Here is a 26,631-nt window from a genome sequence, read left to right as displayed (position 1 = left end):
CACTCTGCTGTAATGGCTGAGATCGAAGCTAGCACTGATTCTGGCTTTTTAACCTCTTTGATGCCACGGTCAATAGCGATCATGGCATTAAAGACGTTAAAACCCCATTGCCACCCCTACAACGCGATCATGGGGTGCTGATGGTTGCTATGCAGTGGTTTCAATGTCATCTACAGAAGCCTAGGCGGGGCCTAAAAAGCGGCCTGTACTTTTTGAGTTCCTGGATACATAGCAGCTGTATTTTGCACTGAAACCCGAATCCGTCAGTTCAACAAGTGTGACGGCTTTGGTGACAGCGGGTCACGCAGGATCCACCTGTTATCAATCACATCTAAGTTCATTCCTTGGGGATTGCAATTCTCAAAAAGGGGTCTTTGGGGGAGGGGGGTTTCCTATGTTTTGGCACCTCAAGGCCTCTAAACTATAGCAGTCCCAAGAAAACCTCCTAAAAAAAGGCGGCCCCAAAATCTAGAAGGTACTCCTTCATTTCTGAGGCCTGTGTTTCAGTCAAGTAACAGACTATGGCCACATATGGGATATCTCGAAAAACTACAGAATCAGGGTAACAAATATTGAGTGCGATTCTCTGTTAACACCTGCTTTGTTGCAGAGAAAAAATGAATTATAAATCAATACTCCATCTGCAAAAAATATATTTTTATTCAAACTTTTTGATAAATTTTGGTGTTTTTCACAAAAAAACACGGAATGTAACAACCAAAATTCACCACTAACATAAAGTACAATGTGTCAAGAAAAAAAAACATTCTAAGCGTCGCTTGGATAAGTAAAAGCATTACAAAGTTCTTACCACATAAAGTGACACGTCAGATATGAAAAATGAGGCTCTGCCAGAAAGGCCAATACAAATGTCCTGAAATGTCTGTTTTTAGTAAAAAAAAATAAAAAATATTCCCTATAATATAGCAATGCTGCATCTGTAATTCATCCTGGAAATGTATAAATAAATTGACAACTTGATGTTACCATTCCCCTTGTCAATATGGTTTGTCCCTACACAGCCTGACGGTGTCAGCACTAATTGGACTGGGTAGGGACACGCTCCTTTGACATGGGGAATGGTAATACCCAGATGTCAGTTTATTCAGAGATTTCCAAGAGGAATAACAGAGGAACGGCACAACACAGAGTTCTTAGAAAAAATGTTTCAGAATTCTTTATTTGATGGGTAATACAAGTATTTACTAAAACAGGCATGTCAGGAGAGCTGACAGGTTGTCTTTAAACACTACAGATATAACTGTTGGCAGAATATATTCAGGGAAGTTTTGTGATCACCACGGTAGTGGCCATATTTGGTGACCCAACCCTTGCCCTGTTTTACAGTGGAGCAATGACAAGCTATTTAGTTGCTGCAAATGGGTTCTCTAACATTAAACAGTATGCTCGCCTATCAAAATAATATATTGTGACGATCCTTAAAGGGAACCTGTCACCAGCATGTCACCTATTGCACTCTCCTCACCCCTTGCTGGCCGCTGCTGTCAAAAGTTCATTGCTATTGAGATACCGTGCATGCGCCCGTCATGTATGGTCCGATACTCTTCCCTGCTTCGTCCAGGCCTCAAATCTAGTTACCGCGCATGCGCCGCTATGGTGTCTTATTGTGCGCACACACCAGAACAGGACATCGATGCACAAGTGCGGGATTTCGTGTGTGCTGGAGGGAGGCGAGGAGCTGTCAATCAAAAGTAAGGAGACGGGGTTAACTCAGAGAAGCTTGAGGAATGAAGATATGTCTATTTATAAACGAAGATATGACTCTCTTAAGCTCATTAGCATACGGCACAGGAACACAAAAAAATTGAATACTAAAGCTACTTAGAAAATAATTATAGGTTCCATAAAAATGATTTTTTTCACCCACTTCCACCAGGTATTGCCGGTTTTATAGGTGAAATACTGGTGATCGGTTCCCTTTAAGTTACAGCCGTTAATATAGTCAAGCGCTGCATTCATAACTCTGCTGGTTGCTATTGGAAACAGACAGGGATATGCATGTTCATATGTTAACAGCTGAGCTTTTCTAATCCAGTGGTGCGGTTTCTTTTTCCCTACATCAGATTGCTGTGCAGTTCCTTGTGTAAAGACTACAAATCCCAGAATGCAAATCTCCAGCACAGGCTAAGTGCAGACATTGAGCCAGTCAGAAATACTGAGAGATTTCTGCTCTGAGGCCTGCAGAATTCAGCTCTGGGTAACAGATAATACAAGCTGTAACTCCGGATCAGTACGATGAATGACTTTGTAAACACATTGCTTTAGTTAGCTTTTATGTAGATTAATTCTATGTAACCTCTAAAATGGTGTTACAAGGTGACCATATGCTTAAAAAGGGTTATTCCTTGCGCACAAAGTGATGGCATATTGCTTGGCTATGCCATCGTTCTGCTATCTGTGGGTGTCCGACTGCCGGGATCCCCACCGATCTTGAGATTGATCCCTTCACTGTTTTCCTTGCGCAGTAATGCTCCGCCCACTGGCTGCACAGGGAACTGTAACACCTCTCTATTAAAATGAATGGGATCGGCTGCAGTACCCTGGACAGCGGGTGGCTGTGATCGCCAATGTACAGGGGAAAACCGAAAAGGGGACACAGCGCTAAATCACTGATGCCTTTAGAATGGGGTCCGAATACTGACCACCTCTTTCATTTTCTCCAAAAAGGGGCTGGTTGTCACCAAGACGAAATGACGGGTTGTAGGTCTTTTGTCTAGTCAAATGCACAGTAATTCAAATTTTTTTTTTCTAGTGACTGTGACTGTTTTTATGCAGCGTTTTTTAATATTTTTATTATTTGCTTGTGATCTTATTAAATGTGATTGTTACGATGTGTTTTGTTCTCAGGGCTGCAGAAGTTATTAAATCTGAAGAAAGTGAACTTCTCGTATAATCGCATACATGACCTCCGTGGTAAGTGGATATGTAACCTCTGTTTCCTCATTTCCCTGGTTAGACGTTGCGTTGCCAGTGAAGAGGTTTTATTAATGACCAGACATTTATAGCGAGACATCGTAATGCAGCCGATCGCTTCATCTTCTACGTTTGTGTAATGGATTGTGACAGTAACATCTTTATGATAATATCACTTTGTGCACATTGGAGAACTGCAGATTGTTTTTCAAATTGTTTAACATATTAACATTTCAGTTTATTGGCCTATAAAATCCGAGGCATCCTGACTAGGAAAGTGTATGCAGAAATTCATATCCTCTGGCGCCCGTTCTTGGCGTGCCAGCTATCGGCATTGACAGGCCAACTTGAAATGGGATCTTCATTTACATTATAGGGAATCTGTCATGAGAAAAGCTCCACTTGTAGGTTAGTCCGTTCTTTCATTTAGTGCCAATCGGTATATATGATGAATACAATGGCAGGACCACAACCATCAGGACGGTCAATATGAAAAAAAATCACTAAACAGTGAGTTGTTTTTTTCCTTAAACCTGCAAGATTGCTCAGTTGTTTATAATATTGAAAAAATGTCATAATGCTTTCACCAATATTTAAGAGCACTGGATATCAATGCTGCTGATTTGTTAAGAGGCGCAGACCTCTTCATAAATGAGGTGCATCTCTGGCTGTCCGTGCACCAGAAAGGCGAATCTACGCCAGCTATGAGCTGCAATAGATTCCGTTTCTGACGTAAATGATAGTGAATGTTTGGCTGTGAGTGGCCACACCCTCTTCGGCTAAGCCCCACCCAGTTTTAAAAAATTGTTGGCGACCGCGTTAAAATACAATAATCACAAAATTAGAATGCTTAACAAATTTCACTCATAGTGTTGTAACCCTTTTTGGCATGTGGCGGTTGGTAAGTCTTAGGAGACGTGTCCAGCGTATAAATGTTTCACGCATCACTACTGTACGCATCAACTCCAGGTTAACCAGGGGTCTGTGAACTTTATAATATCAGTGCAGTATACACATTCCTTCCCATTTCATATTGAAGATGTCCTACCAGCCATGATTGAATCAGTGAGATATCTGCCCCTCTGTGGTCACACTAAAACAGTGTGTGTGGGGGAGGGGAGATATTAAATCCGGTGTTTCAGAAGCCAGTCTTTAACTAATTGACTTTGGCAGAAAATGCAGAAATGTGCACAACTCTTCATATATTGGGTGCATCTTTGGCTGTCTGTGCGACCGAAACCTAAATCTACGACTATGTCAAAACTACCATTAGGACAGTTAAAGGGTAACTCCATTTTTTTTAAACTTTTGACATGTCAGAAGTTTTGTTTTGTGGGGGTCCGAGCTTTGAGACCCTACCAATCGCTAAACCGTTTCTGCAGAAGCGCTCGAGTGAGCTTTTGTGCCGCTTCGTTTCTGATCGTCTTTCCTTGGAAAGCCGGGTGAGCGGTGTACAGACTCATAGGATTTCTATTCAGCCCACAAACCACTTGCTCCATATAGCGTGGACTCGCTGGGGTACAAGAAGCACAGGTTGAGAACCCGAGGCCCTAAAATACCAAAGATGATTATAGAAGTAACAATTCTTTTCATGGCAAATCAAATGAATTGTCCGTTTACATATATAGAACAATTCACGGTTCACTCCATTGACTGCCTGTACCTTGTAGCCTTTGACTGTTCTACCCATGTGTCATCTTGTTTTTCAGGATTAATTCCTCTTAGTGGACGGAATCACAACCTCAGCGCCCTGTATCTCCATAGCAACTGCATTAACAGCATGGACCAAGTATTACGCAGCATGATGGGGTTGCACTCTTTAGTTCACCTTACATTAGAGCAGGATGGCAAAGGCAACCCTGTCTGCTATACCGAAGGTAACGTTACCTAATACTTATATTAATTGTGATTTTCCATGCTCAAGGCTTTCACCAAATATTGGTGCTACTAGAGGATTGAGGCTATACTCGCGTCACGTTTGGCATTTACCGTTACGGCTCTGTGATGGCGCAGGCACTGGAGCTCCCTCTGTCGCCCCATGATTACACACACACACACACACACACACACACACACACAACATTTACTTTAACCCCTTGAAGTCCAAGCCACTAATTTGTTTTTCACTCCCCGCCTTTCATGAGCCATAACCTAACCACATAATGGAGTGGTGTGAAGGCTTGTTTTTTGCGGTAGGAGTTTTAGTTTCTGGGAAACTGAAAAAAAATTCTGTCTGGCATGGAATTGGAAAAACTGCAAATCCTCCATTTGTTTGGGACGGTTCATTTTTACGTCTTTCACAGTGCGGTAAAAATGAAAAATTAACCTTATTCTGCTGGTCAATGCGATTACGACAATACCAAATTGATATAGTTTTATTAATGTTTTACTACTTTTACAAAAAAAAAAATTTGTGTTGCCATGTTCTGGAAGCCATTGATCTTTGTGAGTGCTTCTTTTTTTTTGCGGGATGAGTTATAGTTTTTATTGGTAACTTTTTGGTACATACGACTTTTTGATCACTTTTTATATTACATTGTTTTTTAGCACTTCGTTAAAGGGATTCTGTCACCAGTTTATTGATTCCCTATCTCCTAACTAATCTAATAGATGCTTTGCTGCTGATAACTACAGTGTGATTTGTTTTAAATTATGATTTGCAAAAATATGAGCAGTTTTCTAAATATGCTAATTTGGCTATACTTGGCAAGTAGGAGGTAACTTTCTTTTCACTCTGGGCGGTGTAATGTTTTCTGTATGACGCTGTCCAATCAGCTTACAGCTTCTCCCCCTTCTCTGCCCAGCAACACAGCGTGATCATATAGTATATAGCTTCCATTCCTGTGTATTCAACTGGCGATATCTCCAGTTGGGTCACCGCTAGATCCTGCGATCCTGGTGTCGTCTGAAAGATTAGACTCTCGTCTTTCATATGTCACCAGAACCACTGTTCTAGGTGGTCCACCGCCCAAGATATGGCTATTAGAAGTGATCCCCCTTCTCTCTAGAATGTCTCTCACACTGTGTGAAGCAGCTTCATGCTGATTGGACAGCGTCAGAGGCTCCACCTCAGGAGAATCGCTGCTGTTACCTCCCACTTGTCTAATAAAAGCTCATCTACATATTTAGAAAAATGCTCATAACTTTGCAAATAATGTTTTTTAAAACAAATCACACTGTAGTTATCAAAAATAGATATTGGGATGCACTCCTCAATCAATTGGCGTGGTGCTAGTAAGGTAGGGACGAGAATCCCACAATATTGAAAATATACAACCCCAGCACTCACAGAGGTACGCAAAAGATCCAGATGCAAACAAATTTAAGTTTTATTGCAACAAAAGATGGTAAAGTTGAGGTGGAAAGCGACTTGGTAAGACGTTTCGGCCGAACCTCGGCCTTTGTCACGGTCGCTGTAAGACGATATCACTGGTATGGGTTGTCCGCCGGATATTCCCATGATTTTAAAACAAATCACACTGTAGTTATCAGCAGCAGAGCAATTATTAGATTAATTAGGAGATAGGGAATCAATAAACTGGTGACAGTCTCTAACCATGCAAGGTAAATAATGTTATATTGGAATAGTTCTGACTTTTACAGACTCGACGATCCCAATTTTGTTTATTTTTTAACTTTTAATATTTTCTCTTCACTACTGAAAACTTTATTTCACTTTTTATTTACACTTTTTATCAGTCGCCCTAGGGAACTTGAAACAGCGATCGTCAGATTGCTGGTTCAATACACTGCAATACTAATGTGATGGCGGGGGTTAACAGAGGCAGAAAGAAGGAAGACCTGGGGGCTTAATTAGGCCCCCAGGCTGCCATGACAACCATCGGCACCCCCACAAGCATGTCGCAGGGGGGTGATGTGCTGCCGCCCTCCTCTTTCTAACGCTTAAATGCCGTGGTCGTTATTGTCCACAGCATCGAAGTGGTTTAATGGCGCGCGATCACCGTTACTGGCCATGGAGCAGGCTGAGCGCGTGAGCCCCTCCATACTTCTACCCCTGCATCATGATGAACCAGCACGTCATGGTGCGTTAAGGGGCTAAAGAGGCTGTCTCCTCACGACTACCCCTGTCCATATGCCCTATTAGAGCGGCTTCCTTCTGGCGGACCTGTTGTGTCCATCATTACAAATCAAATGAATGGCCGGCATGCAACGCTACATTTAGTGATCGCTGCAGAGGCATTTTGTGGCTGTTCGCGGCTTCTGTCTATTCACAATTGCTGCTGCATATTTTCAGCCATGAATAGGGTTATCCTGTTTTCATATTTCATAATGTGGTTCCCCTCAGTAAACCCCTTCTTTACCTCCGCATGTCCTCATAGGACATTTCAAAATAATTGACTAGACCAGACATGTCACCTTACTTTACTCCTGGAAAAACCCTTTAAATAATATTTCATCATGTACGGTCTGCCCATGGAGGTCTATTGGAGTGACCACCTCCTATCACTGGGTCTTGATGCCCAGATTAAATATGTTTTATCATTTTTGTCTTTCACTACTTGACATTTGCTTTCATTAAAACGCTCTTTACTATTTTACCAATTAACTTCGAAGTTTAGTTAAATCCCTATTGGCTCCAATAACGAACCTGTTATTTCCTGTTTAGGATACAGAGATTTGATTCTTGGAAACTTGCCACAGTTAAAAGCTCTTGATGGTACAAGTAGATCTGGTGAATCTGTTATTGGATTTGATATAGATTCAGTAGATCTGCCTAATCTGGAGTTCCTGGAATATCTGATCTCATGTGACAGTGACACTGGAGAGCGAGACCTAAAGGTAACTATTCTATGTTCTACCATTCCAGACCTAAAGGCCAGAAATCAATAGCGTATGCAAAAGTATAAAAAAACCTCTTGTATACAATGTAGCCAGCTATACCTGGCCATCGCACTGTCTCTATTTTTCAGTGAGTGCAGAGATTCTGGACAATGTCAACTGAGGCTTGAAAGTTCTCATATTACACAGAGCAGAGCTGTAGAGAGAATATGTGAGGAGGAAGACGGGAGCCTACCTCACATACATTCATACGTAGAGATTTAGCTGGACATAGCATGTTCTTATAAGTGTTAAAGTTCCTATACACATTAGGTGAGTCGGCCGAATAATGGACGGACGTATTTTGGGCGGAAGTCCCGAACCGAACTCGGTGCAGGGAGCCGGGCTCCTAGAATCATAGTTATGTACGATGCTAGGAGTCCCTGCCTCTCCGTGGAACTACTGTCCCGTACTGAAAACATGATTACAGTACGGGACAGTTGTCCTGCAGAGAGGCAGGGACTCCTAGCATCGTACATAACTATGATGCTAGGAGCCCGGCTCCCTGCACTGAGTTCGGTCCGGTACTTGCGGCCAAAATATGTCCGTCAATTACGGACGTAATGACCTCGTGTGCACATACCCTTAGTACGATTGAAAAAAGGCACATGTCCATCAAGTTCAACCAATGGTTGATAGAACAGGAAGGGATATGGTTAAACCATACAATGTTATTTTACCCCTATTGATCCAGAGGAAGGTAAAGGAAAAATTTATTTCACTACTTTCACTGATCCCAACTGGCAATCAGACTGGATCAACATTCAAACAAAATTTCTACACATTGACATAGCAGCTGATATTTTTTTCGTTCTACAAAATTATCTAAGCCTGTTTTAAAGCCATCTACTATCCCTGCTGTGACGGCTCCTGTGGTGACTATTCCATAGATTCACAGTAAAGAAGACTTGTCGCCTCTGCAGGTTGAACCTTTTTTTTTCTCCAGATCGAGAGTGACCCCCTTGTATTTGGTGGGGGTTTTACATGGAACACGTTCCACTATATTTCTTGTATGGGCCATTCATATATTTATATAAGTTAATCATGTCCCGTCTCCCCTTAGTCGTCTCTTTTCAAGGCTAAATAGATTTAATTCTTTTAATCTTTCTTCATTACTTAGATTCTCCATGCCCTTTATTAGTTTAGTTGCTCTTCTTTGTATTTTTTTCCTAGTACATCGGTATTCTAATGCATTATAATGAAAAAAAAATGTAAGGATAAGTTTACACGTTCCTTCATGAATTTTGAGATAAGCGGAAAAAAAAAGAGAATGAAGGTGTAGCGCTGCTTCAGATTGCCAGCATTTTTGAAGCTTTTTATTTTCTTTTACGGTTTTTTATTACATTTGTTGCCTGCGTGTTTTTTTTGGCCATTGAGTGCCGCCGGTTTTTTCTGCCTCCCATTAATTTCAATGGGAGGTAAGAGGCAGAAAGCCCCTCAAAGAAAAAGCATCCTATGGTACTGTAGTGAGCAAAATTGCCATGCATAGGCCAGATCATGCGCTAAAAAAACAATGTCCAGTGATTCTATAAAATTCCTATTCACATACATGAAAAATCCTCCCTCTGCAGTAAAATACTACCAGATTGTCATAAAAAAAACAAGACCAAGAAGTGACCAGTTAAATGCTTGTGTCCCAATACTCTGGGACCCCAAAAAATGTCATCCCACAGTTATGTGTTGTATGTAAATGTGATAAGACTCAACTAGATTGACTTTCATTGCATTGCGTCTTATGTTTTTGGATTTACATATTTCCTTTTTATCCTTAGGATTCTACAAGTGTCCCAGTTAATGTTTTATCTCCGTACCGAAAGCGACCTGTTACTTCTGGCTCAGGATGTCTAAGTAGCTGTATGGATGTTACTTCGTCCTCTGAGCAAAAAATTATGAAAAATCAAGATGCCAACAACCTGCTGCGAGAACTGAGGATTAAGAAGTTAGAAGATCAGATATCGGAACTCCTCGAGAAGGTTTGAAAGTAGAACTTATTATGTTGCACAATGTCTACGGGTTTTTGTTTTTTCCATATTTTAAGTCTGAACATTTTAGTTATTTTGTTATTTCATAATTTTATATATTACAGGCTTCCAATTCAAAAACCGATCGGGAAGAAAAAATATTGAAACCTAAGAGAGACACAGACCTGACAACAGAAAGTGACTGTGAAAGCAGCAAAGAAAATGTTAAAACTTCTATAACAAAAAGGAGCAAAATCCCCAACTCTCGAAAAAACAGCCAGATTCAGAAATGCCACAATCTTCAAAGAAACCACGGGAAATCTGTAAGCAGGTACACCAATAGTTTTATATCGTTTTACGCCAGGATTTTACATGTAGTTTTGTGACCGTTTTTTTTAGCCAAAGGTGGAAGTGGATCCAAAAGGAGGGAAAGGTATAAAGAAGAGACGGATGCATCTTTTTTTCTTTTGTGTCCACTCCTGTGTTTGGCTCAGAAAACTGCATGAAAAATGCATGTGTGGTCTATTTTTGGTCTCTTCTGGCGTCACCGCACAAGCCGATTTCCTTATATTCTTTTGAGCATTATAAAAACTATCCAATCATATCAGTCCTTTTCCGCAATAGGTCTCACTATATAGTTTTTCACAAACAATATGGACAATCTCACAGGGAGTCAATTGATCAGCAATTTTTTGAGGTCTGCAAGGAAACGGGTGTACCTGGATGAAAACTCAGCTATCGCAGAACATACAAACTGCATGCAGATATGAGTCTAGTTGTTCTTACCCTTAGGGATCAGTTCACACGTAGCGTAAATACTGCGGATTTTCCGCATCGGATTTAGTTGCAGAAAATCTGCAGCATAGTACAGTAGCAGCAGAGTGGAACAAATCTCATCCACAAACTGTGTAAATGATGTGCGGAAAAACTGCTCAGAAATTCACATGCAGTTTTTTATTCCGCAGCATGTCGATTGTATTTGTGTAAATGCTTCTTACTTGTTGCGGGATTTCCCCAATGAATTAAATGGGGAGGTAAAACCCGCACACAAGTCAGAAAAAAAAAATTCTTATATTTACCCAGAAGTTTGTATTTCTTCTTCCAGCCCGGCCTCCTGGGATGACGTTTCATCCCATATGACCGCTGCAGCCAATCACAGGCTGCAGCAGTCACATGGGATGAAATGGCAACCCATAGCTGAGGGGCGCATCGCCATGGTAAGTATCCTTTTTTTTTTTGTGTCGTTTTCCGGGGGGACATTCCGGCCGGAAAACTTCACCACAACTTGTTGTGGTTTTCCGGCCGGAATGCCCTGTGGCACACACAGGGACGCCATCAGGAATTTCTGGGCCGCATACAGACAAGGAGTCTGGGACTCCCTCCATTACGAGGGTTGGGCAACGGAATGTGGTGCACTCACCTTTGTACGTTTTGCGCGTTACCTGATTTTCGTACTGATGGAAATTACAGTGAACGAAACCATGGGTCAGACACCTGACCGGTTAATGCCCTGGATTTTGTTCAATTCAGCCAAAACGTATCCTACTGTATGGCATACAGTGGTATACGTGGCCCATGGGAAACTCCTGAAGTCACTGTCCGTAAATGGACAGTGACGTTAGTAGCTTTCCCAGGGCTAGAGTCCCCGGGCAGAACTTCTACTAGCGCTCTGCCAAGGAACACCAGCGCTGTTCCTGATGCCCATATTTGGACAGTGAAGTCAGGAGCTTCCCCAGAGCCAAAGTCCAAGGGCAGAGCGATTGCGATGCTCTGCCTGGGGACTCCGGCATTGGGAAGCTCCTGACATTACTGTCCATATAGTGATGTCCGGAGCAGTATACGTTTTTTTTGCGGGATCTCTCAGGATGGAATAGCAGAGTCTACTATCTATTCCATCCTTCAAATAAAGGTAAACCCCATTCACATGAGTTATATTATAACTTGTAGTGAATTTTCAGTGCACAATCCACACAGAAAATAGGAGAATTTAGCCATGTGACAATTTAAAGCAACTTGTTCCGTTAGATATATAGATAGTATAGTTTTAGGCTTGTGGCTGGCATAGATACAGGCCCCAGCAGACATGTGTCGTGTGACCATGAGTGATCCTGTCTGCTGTGCCTTGTATCTAAGCCTACCACATGATAGGCTTAGATACAGGGCACCAGGCCCCCAGCAGACCGTATTATTATACTTCCTCTTCGACTCCTGCCGCAGTGGAGGTTCAGACCCATCCAGTATCGCAATGTTGTATGTGGTGCGCAGTGTCATTACGTCCTGATGTGAAGAGACGTCAGGATCTCCGCTGCTATACGGAACGAGGAGGGTACGTATTCTTATCAGTTACTATAGTAACAGGGGCCTGTGTATTTTATTACATGGTTCCTAGTTAGTATAGTAAATTTTAATAGATGTGGTGCGGGGGGCCGGGGACCCCACCTGGATTAGGGGCTCGGTCGCAATTGCGACCTCTATAGCTACGCCACTACATAGGTCCCAGTTACTACAGTAACTGCTGACAGACATAGTGCAGCGGTCATGGGCAGCGTATTTTGCTGTGGGTATGTTGTTAATCTGCAACAAATAGCAGATGTTGATTTTTTTTTGCGGCGGAAAAACTGATTCAACCGCAAAAAACTCCACTCAGAAATAAAAATAAAAATCTTATACTTACCCAGAATTCTGAGCTTCTTTGTCCAGGCCAACCTCCTGGGATGACGTTTCACCCCATGTGACCGCTGCAGCCAATCACCGACTGCAGCTGTCACATGGATAAAACTTCATCCGAGGAGGCCGGGCATTAGAGGGTAAGAATAAGGTGTTTTTTTACACACGCAGTTTTTTCGGCTATTATGCCCTGCAGCTGTCAGGATGGATACGCTGTGTGCTTTTACGAAGCGTATATGCCCTGTGTGAACATGCTCTCATTGTCCCCCAAAGGTTAAGGCCCAGTTCACACTGAGTCATTTACGCTGATTTTGACCATTGCTCGCGGTAAAAAAAAAGCTGCACGCTCTTTCTAGCTGCGGTTCCGCCTCTAACCTCACATTAAAATCAATAGGAGGCAGATAAAGCGTTTTTCGCTGCGTTTTTTTGCTGCAGTGCTCAATACCAAGAATTTTCAGGTCAAAATCGACCCCAAAATTCCTGAAGGAAATTCGAGGCAGGTTTTTTTGCCTGCAAAAAAACTCAGTGTGAACAGGGCTAAAGCCTGTCAGTGGCTTAGGGATGTAATTAGGTATTTGTGCTGCAATTTTCAAAATCGCGGCAATAGCACGTCAGTTTTTCTGCGATTTTTGTAATCGCTGTAAAAATGGCATGGTTTTGCCGCGATTTTTGCAATAGCTCCAAAACCGTGTCATTTTTACCGCAATTGAAAGCATCACGGTAAAATGGCGTGATATGGCCACGTTTATGAAAATCCTGGCACAAAATCGTAAAAATTTATGTAAACATGAGTGGGGAGCACTTACTGTAGGGGCCCTGTAGCAATGGTTGCATCCCTCTGCAGTCTCGAAGGAGCAGGGGAATCGCTGATGCCTACTGAAGATCGGACTGCAGTGCAGGTAACCGGTAATGTCTCAGGAGACGTCCTGAGTGCTGGCGGGATCTTCTCTCCTGGGTGGAAACAGCTGATTTCTTTCATGTTCCGTGGACTCCAGTCTTCTTGTGCAGAAGCCTTATTAATTATGAGTTTTTACATAAGCGGTGCGGACGGGCCCTCGGGCCCCCTGGCTGCGACCCCCTTATAGCTACGTTACTGACTATAAGGGTATGTTCACACGCAGTGGTTTCAGACGTAATTCGGGCCGTTTACGCCTTGAATTACGCCTGAAAAAACGGCACCATTACGCCTCCAATCATCTGCCCATTGCTTGCAATGGGATTTACGGTGTTCTGTTCCCACGAGGCTTAAATTTTACGCGTCACTGTCAAAATACGGCGCGTAAAAAGACGCCCACGAAAAAGAAGTGCAGGTCACTTTTTGGGACGTTTTTGAAGCCGTTTTTCATTGACTCCATTGAAAAACAGCTCCAATAAAGACTGTAAAATACGCCGCGAAAAACAGCTCCATATTTTCAGACGTTTTTTTCTAAGCGTGTGAACATACCTTACTGTTCTCCCTCTCCTGAAAGCCTGCCCGGAGAGGGAGAAGTTACAGCAGGACGGTGGGGGGTGCCACCAGTTCCGGCAGGCCCTTTTTTTTTTTTTATTAGCCATGTGGCCGGGCCCCTGACTGCAGTACCACTAGTACAGCCCTGATGGTGGCCCTGGGCACACAGGGCATATACGCTGTGTGCATTTACGCCGCGTATCCGCCCTGTGTGAACATACCCTAGGACTTTTCCCTAGCAGCACTTGAGTCCTAACTTCTGAGACACTATGCTACCTATTCATATGTACTTGTGTGACCAAAACTTCTGGGTTTTTTCTTTATGTAGACTTACGTAGCTATACAAAATATTTATTTGGCTCATATTTTTTTTTATTTGGTACAAAAGTCAGTACAGCTCAAATTCTTAAATCCTTCTCGCATGGTTGAGCATACACGTGGTTAATGGTCATTTGCTGTCACTGCTAGACTTTGAAGATCTGGCCAATGTGTGAACAGAAGAGACCCTTTAGTATTCAGGCTATATAATGGTATTGTTTTGTAGTTTACCAAGGCAAAGCACAGCAAGGAAAGAGAAAAGTCCCAGTCCACTTAGGAAAGCTGAAAGTCCAAGCAGCTTGTCTTCAGAAAGAATAGACCGCACAGAGCGCGTCAAGACCAAACTTTCAGGAACTTCAAGATCTCCAGTAAGGATAAGAGATACGGCAATGTCCAGTACCAATACCAAACCAGTAGAGGAGTCCACGTACAGGGTATGATCCTGTCCCATATATTTTATCTGCCCAGCAAGAAAAAGCATTGAATATTATAAGTGACTTACATTTACTGTTATTCTACAGGCGCTTGTTCAAGAATTGGATCAGGAGCGAGAACGAAGGTGGAAAGCTGAACAACTTATGGTGAAGTTAACTGAAAATATCAAAGAGTTACAAAGCCAGGCAAAAGAAGAAAAGGACATGAACAGCATGGCCATGTACACTACTGACAGGTGAGTAAACCTTAATATCTTGTGGTCAGTAGAGTATTGAAGGAGCAGGAATTTGTAAGAGTTATTTTTCCCCTCAACGAATCACTGAAACTTTCTGAAAAATAGAAATGTAGGTTATAATTGCAAAATCTCATTGGAGATGTGTAGAGATTTGAGAGAGAAAAGCACGGCGCCACATAGTGTGAGTAAGCCCAAGATATAACAAACTTAGTTTGACAGATGGAGGCTTACCACAGGTGAAAATGTCAGGAGCGGGTAAAAGGTAGATAAGTGGTGGATGAGTGCTGCTGCCGAGATCCCAGCCGGTCAATCTTTGAGGGACCACCGCAATGTGAATGAGTAATTTGTTTGAAAAAACGGGACCCCATACGGCGCTGCTACTCAGGAACGAATACAGTAGTAGTTTAGAATTGATACTTTATTGTAGGCTACGCGTTTCAATGCCGCACCGGCATCTTCCTCAGGCCACAAACATTGTAGTCTGTACAACAGCCCTTAAATACACCACGCGGGAGAAAAAAACCGCCAATGTAGACAGGGTTAAAGTGCAAGATGACGTAATCACTGTGAACAGTTCAAGTAAGACAGGTACACAAAGTAATCCAATAGTATATAATGCTAATTTAAACTAAAATCGGCAAAGTAGAAATAAAAATACGGTATGGGATCTTACAATAAGAAAAAAAGGGGGGGGGGAAATTGCAAACAATCTATAAAACATTAATATCCATATCAATGAATTTAAACAGTTGCTAAAACACAATAAAATATACAGAAGTTTAGCGATGTATCGTACTTGCAGTATTTCGCGGTAATTCACCATTTAATTAGGATGAAAACGAATTAAAAGAAAATAAACTGAATAAGTGAAAATCATAAAAACTGCTATTGAACCCATATAGCTGGGAACTCAACTGGACATAGAAACCATAAAAATAGTGTATATTTCAGTGAAAAAACAACAATCAACCATTATGTTGATCTGAATGTCATTTATATTTTTGTTTCTAGTAATTAACCTATGGAATAAAATAAGAACATTCCATCATATAAAGATGTAGGGGTCGAGTAATTAATTTGGATGAAAGGGAGGGCTATTTTGGACAATCTAAAATATGATTAAAGATAAAAGTTTAAAAGCTCAAGAAAAATACAGAAGTATATGCTGTATCAAAACAGCGATATTTTGCGGTAATTCAACAATTACTTGCAATCAAAACGAATTTGTAAAAAAATGGATTCAGGAGGAGAAAAAGATTAAATTTACTATAAACCCGTGGCAGCCAGACCCCAGAACAATCAGGGAAATCACTGTTAATAGAACCATTGCTCATCCTTCACGATGATCATGATAGTATCAACAGCGATTAACCTGTGTAGTGAAATATGGAAAATTCACTACAGATACTACCAAAAAATATATATATATATAAGTATTGAGTACACATATATAAGTTAAAGGTGAGTCCTATATGCTAAAAAAACACAAATGTAAATGTGATAAAAAGGAGCATTAATCAAGATTAGTTTCCGAAATGTCATTCAAACCGTTTGGATGTAGGGTCAATAATTTAAATATCCAAAAATTTTCTCGTTGCTTGAGTTTTTGGAACCGGTTGGGAACGTCACAAGGAATTTGCTCAATAGGCGTAATGATAATTCTATTAAACTGGCAGTTATGGGATGAAGCACAGTGTCTCGAAACACTGTGTTTTAAAAACCCCTTAAGGACGTTATATCTATGTTTGTTGATCCTGCTTCTCAAACATTGGATAGTCCTCCCAATGTACTGTAAGTGGCACGAACACTCAAGGAGGTAAATTACAAAATTACTACCACAATTAAGGAAAGCCTTAATTGGGAAAATTTCTTTGGTTGTATTGGAACAGAAGGTCAATTTTTTGTGTGAGATATTATTACAACACAGACAACGTACTTGGCTGCACTTATAGGATCCATTCAAAACTGGTAAAACTCTGGGAATAGAAGGTTTAAGATTGTTAATACGACTAGGGGCCAATATATTCTTCAAATTAGCTGACCGTCTAAAGGTGATATTTGGTTTGTCAGGTAGAGAATTTTTGAGGAAAGGGTCATTTCTCAAGATATGCCAATGTCTGGACAAAATAGATCTCACCAATTTATGTCCACTATTGTATGATGTAATAAAATTATTTGTAAACTTAATCTTGTTGGTATTAGTTTTTCCATTTTTATTAGTGCAATCGGTAGTATCCTCTGTCTTTTTCGTTTGGCTAACGCAGGCCTTTTGGGTCAATTCTGCGGCTTTTGAACGTGCACCTTCAATAAGTTGTCTAGGGAAATTTTTCTCCTTAAATCTACTTTCCAAAACCTCACATTCCCGTACAAAATTAATCTCAGACGAGCAATTCTTCCTCACTCTCCTAAATTGGCCAAAGGGTACATTTTTAATCCACGGGGGGTAGTGGGCACTTCTGAAATCGATGTAGCTATTAACATCAACGTTTTTGAAGTGTGTTCTGGTATTAAAATTCCTGTTAATGTCATCAAAATCAATAGTTAAATCTAGAAAGTCAATACATGTACTGGAGAAAGTATAAGTGAAAGTTATTCCAAAGTCGTTCCTATTTAATGTTTCCATGAAGTCAGTAGCTTCTTTTTCTTCACCTTTCCATACAATAAATAAATCGTCTATAAAACGTCTGTAGAGTAAAATTTGTTCCTTAAAATTATGGCCATTAAAAATGTGTTTATCCTCAAACTCGCCCATATATAAGTTGGCATATGCCGGAGCGAATCTGGAGCCCATGGCACAGCCCTTTATTTGATTATAAAAATTATTTCCAAAGCTAAACACATTGTGCTTGAGGATGTATTCCACACAGTTCGTTAAAAATAGAATTTGTGCAGTTGGAATTTTGGGATTCGAAGCTAAGACCGATTCAATCACTTCAAGGCCTCTGTCATGGGGAATATTGCTATATAGGGCTGTGACGTCGGCTGTTAAGAAACACACTTTGGATAAGGGGGGTACAGTCAAAAGATTCTGTAAATCATTAATAAGTTGAGTGGAATCCCTCAAATAAGAGGGTAGTTGTAATACAAATGGCTGTAGATGTAGATCTATATAGTGTGACAAATTACTGGTAAGGGATCCAATGCCAGAAATGATAGGACGGCCAGGAGGATTATTCATACATTTGTGTATTTTCGGTAGGTGATATATAAATGGTAAACTAGGGCATGGCATATTAAGGAAATTCTTTTCTTTTTTGGTCAGTAAACCCTCTGAAAAAGCTGCGTCTATGAAGGTTCTATATTCATCTATATATGAGGAAAGAGGATTAGCCACCAATTTTAAATAAAATGAACTGTCTGATAAAATTCTGGAGGTCTCCCTAAGATAATCACACCTGTTCTGTATAACGATGCCCCCTCCTTTATCTGCGGAGCGGATCACAATCTCCTTATTATTCCGTAAGGATTTGATTGCTTTTCTCTCTTTACTGGATAAATTGTCTGGCATGAATTGAGGTTTATCAAGCAACCGAAACTCATTTCCAACGAGTGTGGAGAAGATTTCCAGGAACGGACCTTGATGATGTATTGGATAAAAATTGGATTTGGGATGTACATCCACACTTAGAGCCAATTGGCTAGACATCCTCTCAACTGAGTCATTTTTAGGAGGAGCTAATGAGGAATCATCGGCCATGGAAAAATGTCTAGATAGAGTCAGCTTCCTGACAAACCTATTGAGGTCCATGAAGAGTTCAAAGGTGTCGGGAGGGGCTACTGGGCAAAAGGAAAGCCCTTTTCCCAATAAACTGGTTTCCCAAATATTCAATTTGTAGGTGGACAAGTTGAAAAGTTTCACTGTGTGTTCCTTTGTTTTTTGGACTGCAAGTGGATTAGTGACAGATTTACGGCTCCTTCCACCCCTCTTTCCTCTGTATCTTTGTCTGCTTCTAATTTTCTTTTTGTTGAAATTTTTTGAATGGTGGGAAAAAAACTGGTTATTGTCTGAATGTTGGGACTCGTAATGTACGGTACCAAGCAGTCCTTGCTTTTTAATGTTGGGGTTATTGGAGGCATAGTTAATTGGGACGGGAGCCCTAAAAAAGAAACGGCGGAAAGTGTGTTGTCCATACATATGGAGGGATGGTCAGAGGGAACGCCTAATGGTTTTTGAATTGATATATTCTGTCGGTCATCACAAAATGAATCATCAGAAATGAGGGATGACTCCACATCATGTACTGACAGGTCAAATTGTTCGTTAGAATTGTTATGCACAGACAATTGCATCAATGATGAATTACTATCCTGATCTAAAGTGTAGACTGAGTCATTGTGATGGGGAGACGGGGGGCATTTAGGGGAAGAAACACCGGTCTTTATATTGTAACGCAATAGTTCCGTCTCAAGATCTGTGGACTTGAAGGCGTTAATGGGTATACTTGAAAGTCGGTGATCGGATGGACACATAATGCCACCAGAACTAGTAGACCGAGAGCATGTGGATGGATTCTTATTCTCAGTGATGATACCATTAGCATTGCTGGGGCAAGTAGTAGAACCAGTCATATTAAAATTACGTTGAGGATCTTTGATCCCTAAGTGTGGGATTTCATTACTTCTATATTTCGGGTTATTTCTAGAAGACCTCACAAAAGTAGGAGACGAATATTGAAGTACATCTGTGGTAAATGCAACTCTGTTAGGAGGAATATTTTTAGATAGTGGTGGTTGCCTGAGTACTGTAGTGGGTGGGGAGATTGGTGGTTTGCACCCCACTCTCCAATCCCCGAGTTGATTAAGGGAATAATCGCCTCGGTCTCTTTTCAATTTATTGGCTTTTTTTGCTACTAGTTCGTTCTCAAATCGAACTAAACGATTGTTGGTAGAGATCTCTAATTTAGAGAAGTCTTGGTGCTCTGAAAAAACCATAAGTTTCTCTTTCAAATCATTGATTATTGGAGTGAGTGACCCCCCAATTAACCCTCTCTTGGTTCTAAGTCTATCTAAGAAACCTCTATTGCATTGTTCAATATGATTGTACCAGTCAGAGTTAAATAAACTATCAGAAGGATAAGGGTTATTAAATAAAATTCTTAAACCCCTAGGAGAAATTTTCTCATCAATATAAATTCTCAAAAAACGGCAGTCAATGCTTTGTAAAGCTTCCTTTTTTAGAGTGTCCTCCAAAAGAAGAAAATTATCCGTCATCGACTTGGTCTGTTCAGGGGTGAATCCAGTACTCACTATTGAAGGTGTCATCGGAGGTAATACCTCACCAATCGACTGTAGGATAAGTTGTTCCCGCAAGTGTTCTCTGTTAACGGTGAAGTCCAACATCGTGAAGAAATCCAAAAAGCCCGATGGCCCGCACTTGAAATCCGGTGGTAAAAGAAGCAAGCTGTGGCCTGAGGAAGATGCCGGTGCGGCATTGAAACGCGTAGCCTACAATAAAGTATCAATTCTAAACTACTACTGTATTCGTTCCTGAGTAGCAGCGCCGTATGGGGTCCCGTTTTTTCAAACAAATTACTCATTGGAGATGTGTGGCGGTGCTGCTATTGTAAGGTACTGATTCTCCTTGGGGAGATCGAGCAGGTAGAGCGTCTTAAGGGCAGTGCTCCCTGGGAAATAAGTATGCAAAATAGCATTTCTTACCTAGGAAGAAAACTGTCCAGCTAGTGCCACCTATAGGTGACTACCCTGTAAGTAAATGTTGGACCCTTTTATAAACATGACTGGTGAATAGGCAAACCAGATAAACAAGGAGTTTAATACTGGACCTGATGCACCTTTTATACGACTTTCTCTGATTTTGTTCATTTTATCAGGGTAAACAATTTAATATTAACAGGGAGCGTTGAGGAAAATCAAATTCTAACTATTCTATGAATAAGTCTGCAGAATATACCAGTCTTTATCCTTCCTGTGGCACATCCAGCTGTCATAAAACGGACTATCTCCTGACAGACTAACAGGAAACTGCTGAGAGTTTGACTTCCTCCTCTGTTATTAGAATGGCGCTCATGCCTAGTGGTGATTCTGATAATAGAAGTATATTTGTGAACTGTTGTAAGTACAAGTCCCTCATATACAAGCTTAGATTCTCTCAAGAGAAAATAGCCTTTAAAGATAGCGTTGTTTAGCCTTTAGCACTTCAGGGGAATGTCTTATGTATTTAATTAGCTAGAAGTCTCTGGAAGCAAATAGTGGATTTCCTTTTTAAATGCTGTAGCTATATATTTTTTATTTGTAAAAACTTCCCTGAGAGCAGCCATAATGAAGACACATGCTTCCTCCCAGTACAGCAGTGTGTGTGCGCTTTATGGCAGCTGCAATGTAAAAACTTCCCTGAGAGCAGCCATAATGAAGACACATGCTTCCTCCCAGTACAGCAGTGTGTGCGCTTTATGGCAGCTGCAATGTAAAAACTTCCCTGAGAGCAGCCATAATGAAGACACATGCTTCCTCCCAGTACAGCAGTGTGTGTGCGCTTTATGGCAGCTGCAATGAATAGGAGTTAATTGACAAATGTCATGGATTATTACAGGAAGTGATGGAGTACAGCCCCATTCCCAGACAGTGACCGGGAAGATGCGTACAGATCATTATCAGTGTGTATAGTGTTACTATATCCGGCCTTATCTAGGTGTCCAGCTGTCCAATACGGTTCTTGTTTTTAGTATGTACCTTTGATATTGGTGCAAACAACCCCACGCCTGATTGGTTTAGATGAGCATCCTAGACCTGGCACAAGACATCTAGAGCCACATTTGTAAAAACGAGTTCAGACAAAAATTGGGGCATTTACTTACAGGAACAAGGTCACTGCTTTTACTCTCAAAGCTGCCCTAGAAAATTGCAAGCAAAAATCTGATTATTGCTGCGGAAATCACCTCCATTTTTTAGTCTGCACTTTCCATAAAGGAGGCCTGTGGTCTTTGTGAATTACATAAATGTTCTTTTTCTGCACATTTCTTCCAGAAGAACAAGATCAAACATTTATTTTCAGTGAAATTAAAGGCAATTTAGCCTCCGTTGTACCAAGATTTATGTGTTAACTCTTTTTTTATTTTTTTATTTGATTTTTCTTTTTGTCCACACAACAACATCGATAAAACGTGAAACTTTATTTTGACGTTCCGCTGTCAGACGTAGGTTCCTGTGTCGCTTGACCTTGTTGGACCTCCGATTTTCAATTTCACACAGTACTTGCTTACTGCCTAAATCTACATTATAATAAGAACACAAAATATATTTTTATTTAAATAAACAAAGTGGTAAGATCTTATGTAACATAACAGAGAATAATGTCGGTGTTTCATCATCTTTTCTGAATGCCCTGCTCCACAGAGCTCTTCATGTAACCATTACAGAAATCTTAAGGGAAAATGTAAAGTTGAATTACAGTGTCTTTGTAACGCTGCAAGCTGAGAAGATAATTGGACCTTTTTTTATTCTGATAATGCTTTTTTTTTTTTTTTTTGCTTTTTTTCCCCTTCAGGATTAAAGAATTACTTTTAAAGGAGAAAAATGCCAAAACGACACTGCAAGCACTCGTTCACCAATTAAGAGCGGAAAATGAAAGGCTGGCAAACGAAATCAAGCAATTTGCTAGTAGGGAAGACGACTACCAAAGAACCCTTAAAAAGTTGGAAGATGCCGTGTCCAAGCTTGAGACTCAAAGAATCCAGCAAGAAGCATTGGAGGTAAAGAATGTCCTGTATTAGCAGAACACTAGAGGCTTCCTTTTTTAAGAACCTTTAACCAGGGACTACTGAAAGTACATAGGTTTTAAATGGCTTTATTATAAGGTAGTTTTTTTCTTATGCATTGCAGCCTTTCAAGAGGCTCTGTCACCACATTATAAGTGGCCTATATTGTACATAATATGATCGGCGCTGTAATGTAGATTACAGCAGTGTTTTTTTATTTAGAAAAACGATAATTTTTGACGGAGTTACGACCTATATTCGCTTTATGCTAATGAGTTTCTCAATGGACAACTGGGCGTGTTTTACTATATGACCAAGTGGGCGTTGTACAGAGAAGTGTATGACGCTGACCAATCAGTGACCAATCAGCGTCATACACTTCTCCCCATTCATTTACACAGCACATAGCGATATAGCTGCATCGCTATGTGCAGCCACATAAACACACTATAAGGTTACTGCAGTGTCCGGACAATGAATATACAGTACCTCCAGTCAGGACGTGATGTCTATTCAGAATTCTGGCACTTTGCTAACACAATCCTGACACTACAGCACAGCAAGCGTAATCTCGTTTGAAATGACCGTTTACAGCGTAATCTCGCGAGATTACGCGTGCTGTGCTGTAGTTTTGGGATTGTATTAGCGAATTGTGAATAGATATCACGTCCTGGCTGGAGGTAATGTATATTCATTGTCAGGACACTGCATTAACGTTAAAGTGTGTGTATGAGGCTGCAGATAGTGATATAGCTATATCGCTATGTGTAGTGTAAATGAATGGCGAGAAGTGTATGACGCTGATTGGTCAGCGTCATACACTCCTCTGTACAAAGCCCACTTGGCCAAAAAGTAAAACACGCCCAGTTGTTTATTAAGAAACTCATTAGCATAAAGCTAAAATAGGTCATAACTCCGTCAAAAATTATCGTTTTTCTAAATAAAAAACACTGCTGTAATCTACATTACAGCGCCGATCACATCATGTACAAGATAGGGCACTTATAATGTGGTGACAGAGCCTCTTTAAGGTCCTTTTACACTGGCCAATGATCGGGCAAAAGAGCGTTCTTATGAACGCTCGTTACCGATCATTGCCCTGTGTAAACAGGGCAACGATCAGCCAATGAACAAGCAAACACTCCATCATCAGCTGATCATATAGTTTATGCAGCAGAATATATTATCGTTGTCAACAGCACATTTCCCTGTGTAAACCGGGAGATGTACTGCTGACATGATAGTAATGCATCTCTCGTCCCCACACTTAGCTCCTTGTGTAAGGAATAAACGAGCGCCAATCAGCAGGGTGGCTCATTGATCGGCGCTCGTTGTTATGGATAAAATTTGTAGTTATAAAAGGACCTCTACAGTCAACAGCCCATTGATGGCCGCTATAGTCCTTCAAAAACACTACGTAGTTTATACTCCACTGCTGGGAATATAAACCCTCCGTGTAATCCTGCTAAATGGTCTTACCAACTTTTTATTTTTAAGACCGTTTCTTTTCTTCCTTTAAACAATATGTTGTATACACAGTGCCTAAAAGGTATTTACCCCCTTTTGACTTTTTAATGTTTTATTGTCAGGCTCTATTCACACGACAGGGTCCGAGTGTCGGCCGATAAAAACGTCCGTTTCGGTCAGTTTTTCTCTGCCGTTTTGCATCCGTTCCGGGCCGTGTTTCCATTTTTAACGGCTGATTTTGACACGTATTGCATCCATTTTTTTCCCGGTCAGTTTTAAAAACGGATGAATTTCATTTGTACATTTTTTGCCACACACTTCCCCCTAGATAATGCTACACACTGCCCTCTGTAGATACTGCCACAGCCCCCCCTGTAGGTAGTGCCACACAGCCCCCCCTGTAGGTAGTGCCACACAGCCCCCCCTGTAGGTAGTGCCACACAGCCCCCCCTGTAGGTAGTGCCACACAGCCCCCCCCTGTAGGTAGTGCCACACAGCCCCCCCCTGTAGGTAGTGCCACACAGCCCCCCCCTGTAGGTAGTGCCACACAGCCCCCCCCCTGTAGGTAGTGCCACACAGCCCCCCCCTGTAGGTAGTGCCACACAGCCCCCCCCCCTGTAGGTAGTGCCACACAGCCCCCCCCTGTAGGTAGTGCCACACAGCCCCCCCCTGTAGGTAGTGCCACACAGCCCCCCCCCTGTAGGTAGTGCCACACAGCCCCCCCCTGTAGGTAGTGCCACACAGCCCCCCCCTGTAGGTAGTGCCACACAGCCCCCCCCTGTAGGTAGTGCCACACAGCCCCCCCCTGTAGGTAGTGCCACACAGCCCCCCCTGTAGGTAGTGCCACACAGCCCCCCCCGTAGGTAATGCCACACAGCCCCCCCCCCCGTTGGTAATGCCACACAGCCCCCCCCCCCCCCCGTTGGTAATGCCACACAGACCCCCCCGCAGGTAATGCCACACAGCCCCTTGTAGGTCGTTCTACCTCACCCATTTACATAGCACCCCCCCCCCCCCATAGATAGCAGCCCCTTACCCTCCTGTAGATAGCGCCACTGTAGGGGACCGTTCCGGGAGAAGTCCCTGACTTCAATGTCCATATATGGAGAGTGAAGTCAGGGACTTCTACTGGATCGTAATCACCGGCCACATCGACGGAGATTCCGCTTCAGAAGTCCCTGACGTCACTGTGTCCATATATGGACAGTGAAGTCAGGGACTTCGTGAGCGGAAACACCGGCCACAGCGCCGGGGGTTCAGTTTCAGGAGTAGGGGACCGCGCCAGGAGAAGTTCCTGCTGTCACTGTCCATTAATAGACAGTGAAGTTATGGACTTCTCCTGCAGCGGAATCCCCGGCCACAGCTTCGGCAACACTGTGATTGGGGATTCCGCTCCTACAGGGAGCAAAAAAATACCCCCTCCTCTTCCTCACATGCACTTCGCACTGTGAGGAGCAGAAGAGAGCGAACGAGCGGCAAAAAGCTCGACCGTCACTCGGATCACATCCAAGTGACAGCCATGCTTTACACGGCCCCATAGACTTCTATGGGAGCCATGCGGCCGGGAGAATGGCCGAAAATAGGGCATGCCCCATTTTTTGACGGCCTGCTTTATCGGGGCCTCAAAAAATCAGCCGTCTGAATAGCCCCATTTAGGGTCTATTGTTCCTAATGCGGCCGTGTGACGGCCGTTCAAAAAACGTCCGTCACACGGCAGGGAATCCCTGTCGTGTGAATAGGGCCTAAAACAACATTGAATCTCAATGGTCTTAAAATGGACCGGTCAGATCTCATCTCATGTTAAATTAAATATATACCTTAATTGGCGGTGCCCTAGGAATCCTGCTGCTGTTGTCCTACTATCACATTTGGAAAAATGTGTCTGAAATGTGAATTAGGCACTACATAGACAACTGGGATTTTCTGTGCACACAGTGTGAAAGGAGGATTCTCCTTAGCCGCTCTAACGCTATCCAGTGAGCGGACTGTGTCAGAGTGGCTTCTCTAGTTAGAGCCTGTGATAGGTCTTGCTAGATTGAAGTTTGTTGCACTCCCATGGAAATAAATAGGATACATCGACTTCTCCATCATATTAATTTATACATTTTGTAAATGCATCCTAGAGGTGGCCATACACATTAAATATCTGACTGACCGTTATTTCTCTCAACTCCCACATAAACACTCGGGCTTGACGGGCGAGGGCAATAAGTCGGCAGCGGCGTATCTCGCTTGGGCGCAAATGATCAGAGTTCTGAAATCCAGCATGCCAAATCTCTATTTCTCCTGACATTTTCCGTTGAAGGAGTGTTCGGAAACCTCCATACACATAAGAACATCATCTGAAATCGATGAGTTTTTTTTTTTGTTTTTTTTTTAATATGTATTTTTTAGTCATTTGTTAATTGCATTGAAATTACTATGTTTCCATGAATTGTCATTGCTGCATCATGCATAGATGATGGACACATAAATAACTATTGAGATATGATCACATGAAATCAAAGGCTGAAAGTGCAGTATGATGCTTCACTACCGTGAGATTCTGATGATGCTTTCTGTTCCGATGTTGTGTTAGGTGCAATGTCCCCTGTCCCAACAAGTACAAACGTA

The 26,631-nt window shown here is 41.9% G+C and overlaps 1 protein-coding gene across 7 annotated transcripts in view; it reads left to right on the top strand.

The window, feature by feature from the left end:
* LRRCC1 (leucine rich repeat and coiled-coil centrosomal protein 1) overlaps positions 1-26,631 on the top strand; it is a 254,094-nt gene that overhangs the window by 210,184 nt on the left and 17,279 nt on the right. For 5 of the 7 annotated variants that reach the window (XM_075826062.1, XM_075826061.1, XM_075826060.1 and 2 more), the window contains 8 exons: positions 2,869-2,934; positions 4,644-4,811; positions 7,562-7,734; positions 9,546-9,746; positions 9,860-10,065; positions 14,393-14,600; positions 14,688-14,836; positions 22,341-22,545. In XM_075826062.1, coding sequence (XP_075682177.1) covers positions 2,869-2,934; positions 4,644-4,811; positions 7,562-7,734; positions 9,546-9,746; positions 9,860-10,065; positions 14,393-14,600; positions 14,688-14,836; positions 22,341-22,545 — 1,376 coding nt within the window. Of the gene's footprint in view, positions 1-2,868; positions 2,935-3,213; positions 3,343-4,643; positions 4,812-7,561; positions 7,735-9,545; positions 9,747-9,859; positions 10,066-14,392; positions 14,601-14,687; positions 14,837-22,340; positions 22,546-26,631 lie in introns of those variants that run through there. The other 2 variants (XM_075826063.1, XM_075826065.1) reach the window with 2 other exon arrangements.

This window comes from Rhinoderma darwinii, chromosome 5, assembly GCF_050947455.1.
Source record: "Rhinoderma darwinii isolate aRhiDar2 chromosome 5, aRhiDar2.hap1, whole genome shotgun sequence".
Classification (NCBI taxonomy): domain Eukaryota; kingdom Metazoa; phylum Chordata; class Amphibia; order Anura; family Rhinodermatidae; genus Rhinoderma; species Rhinoderma darwinii.
The sequence above is the reverse complement of the archived record's forward strand: the minus strand, read 5'-3'. Positions and strand labels throughout refer to the sequence as shown.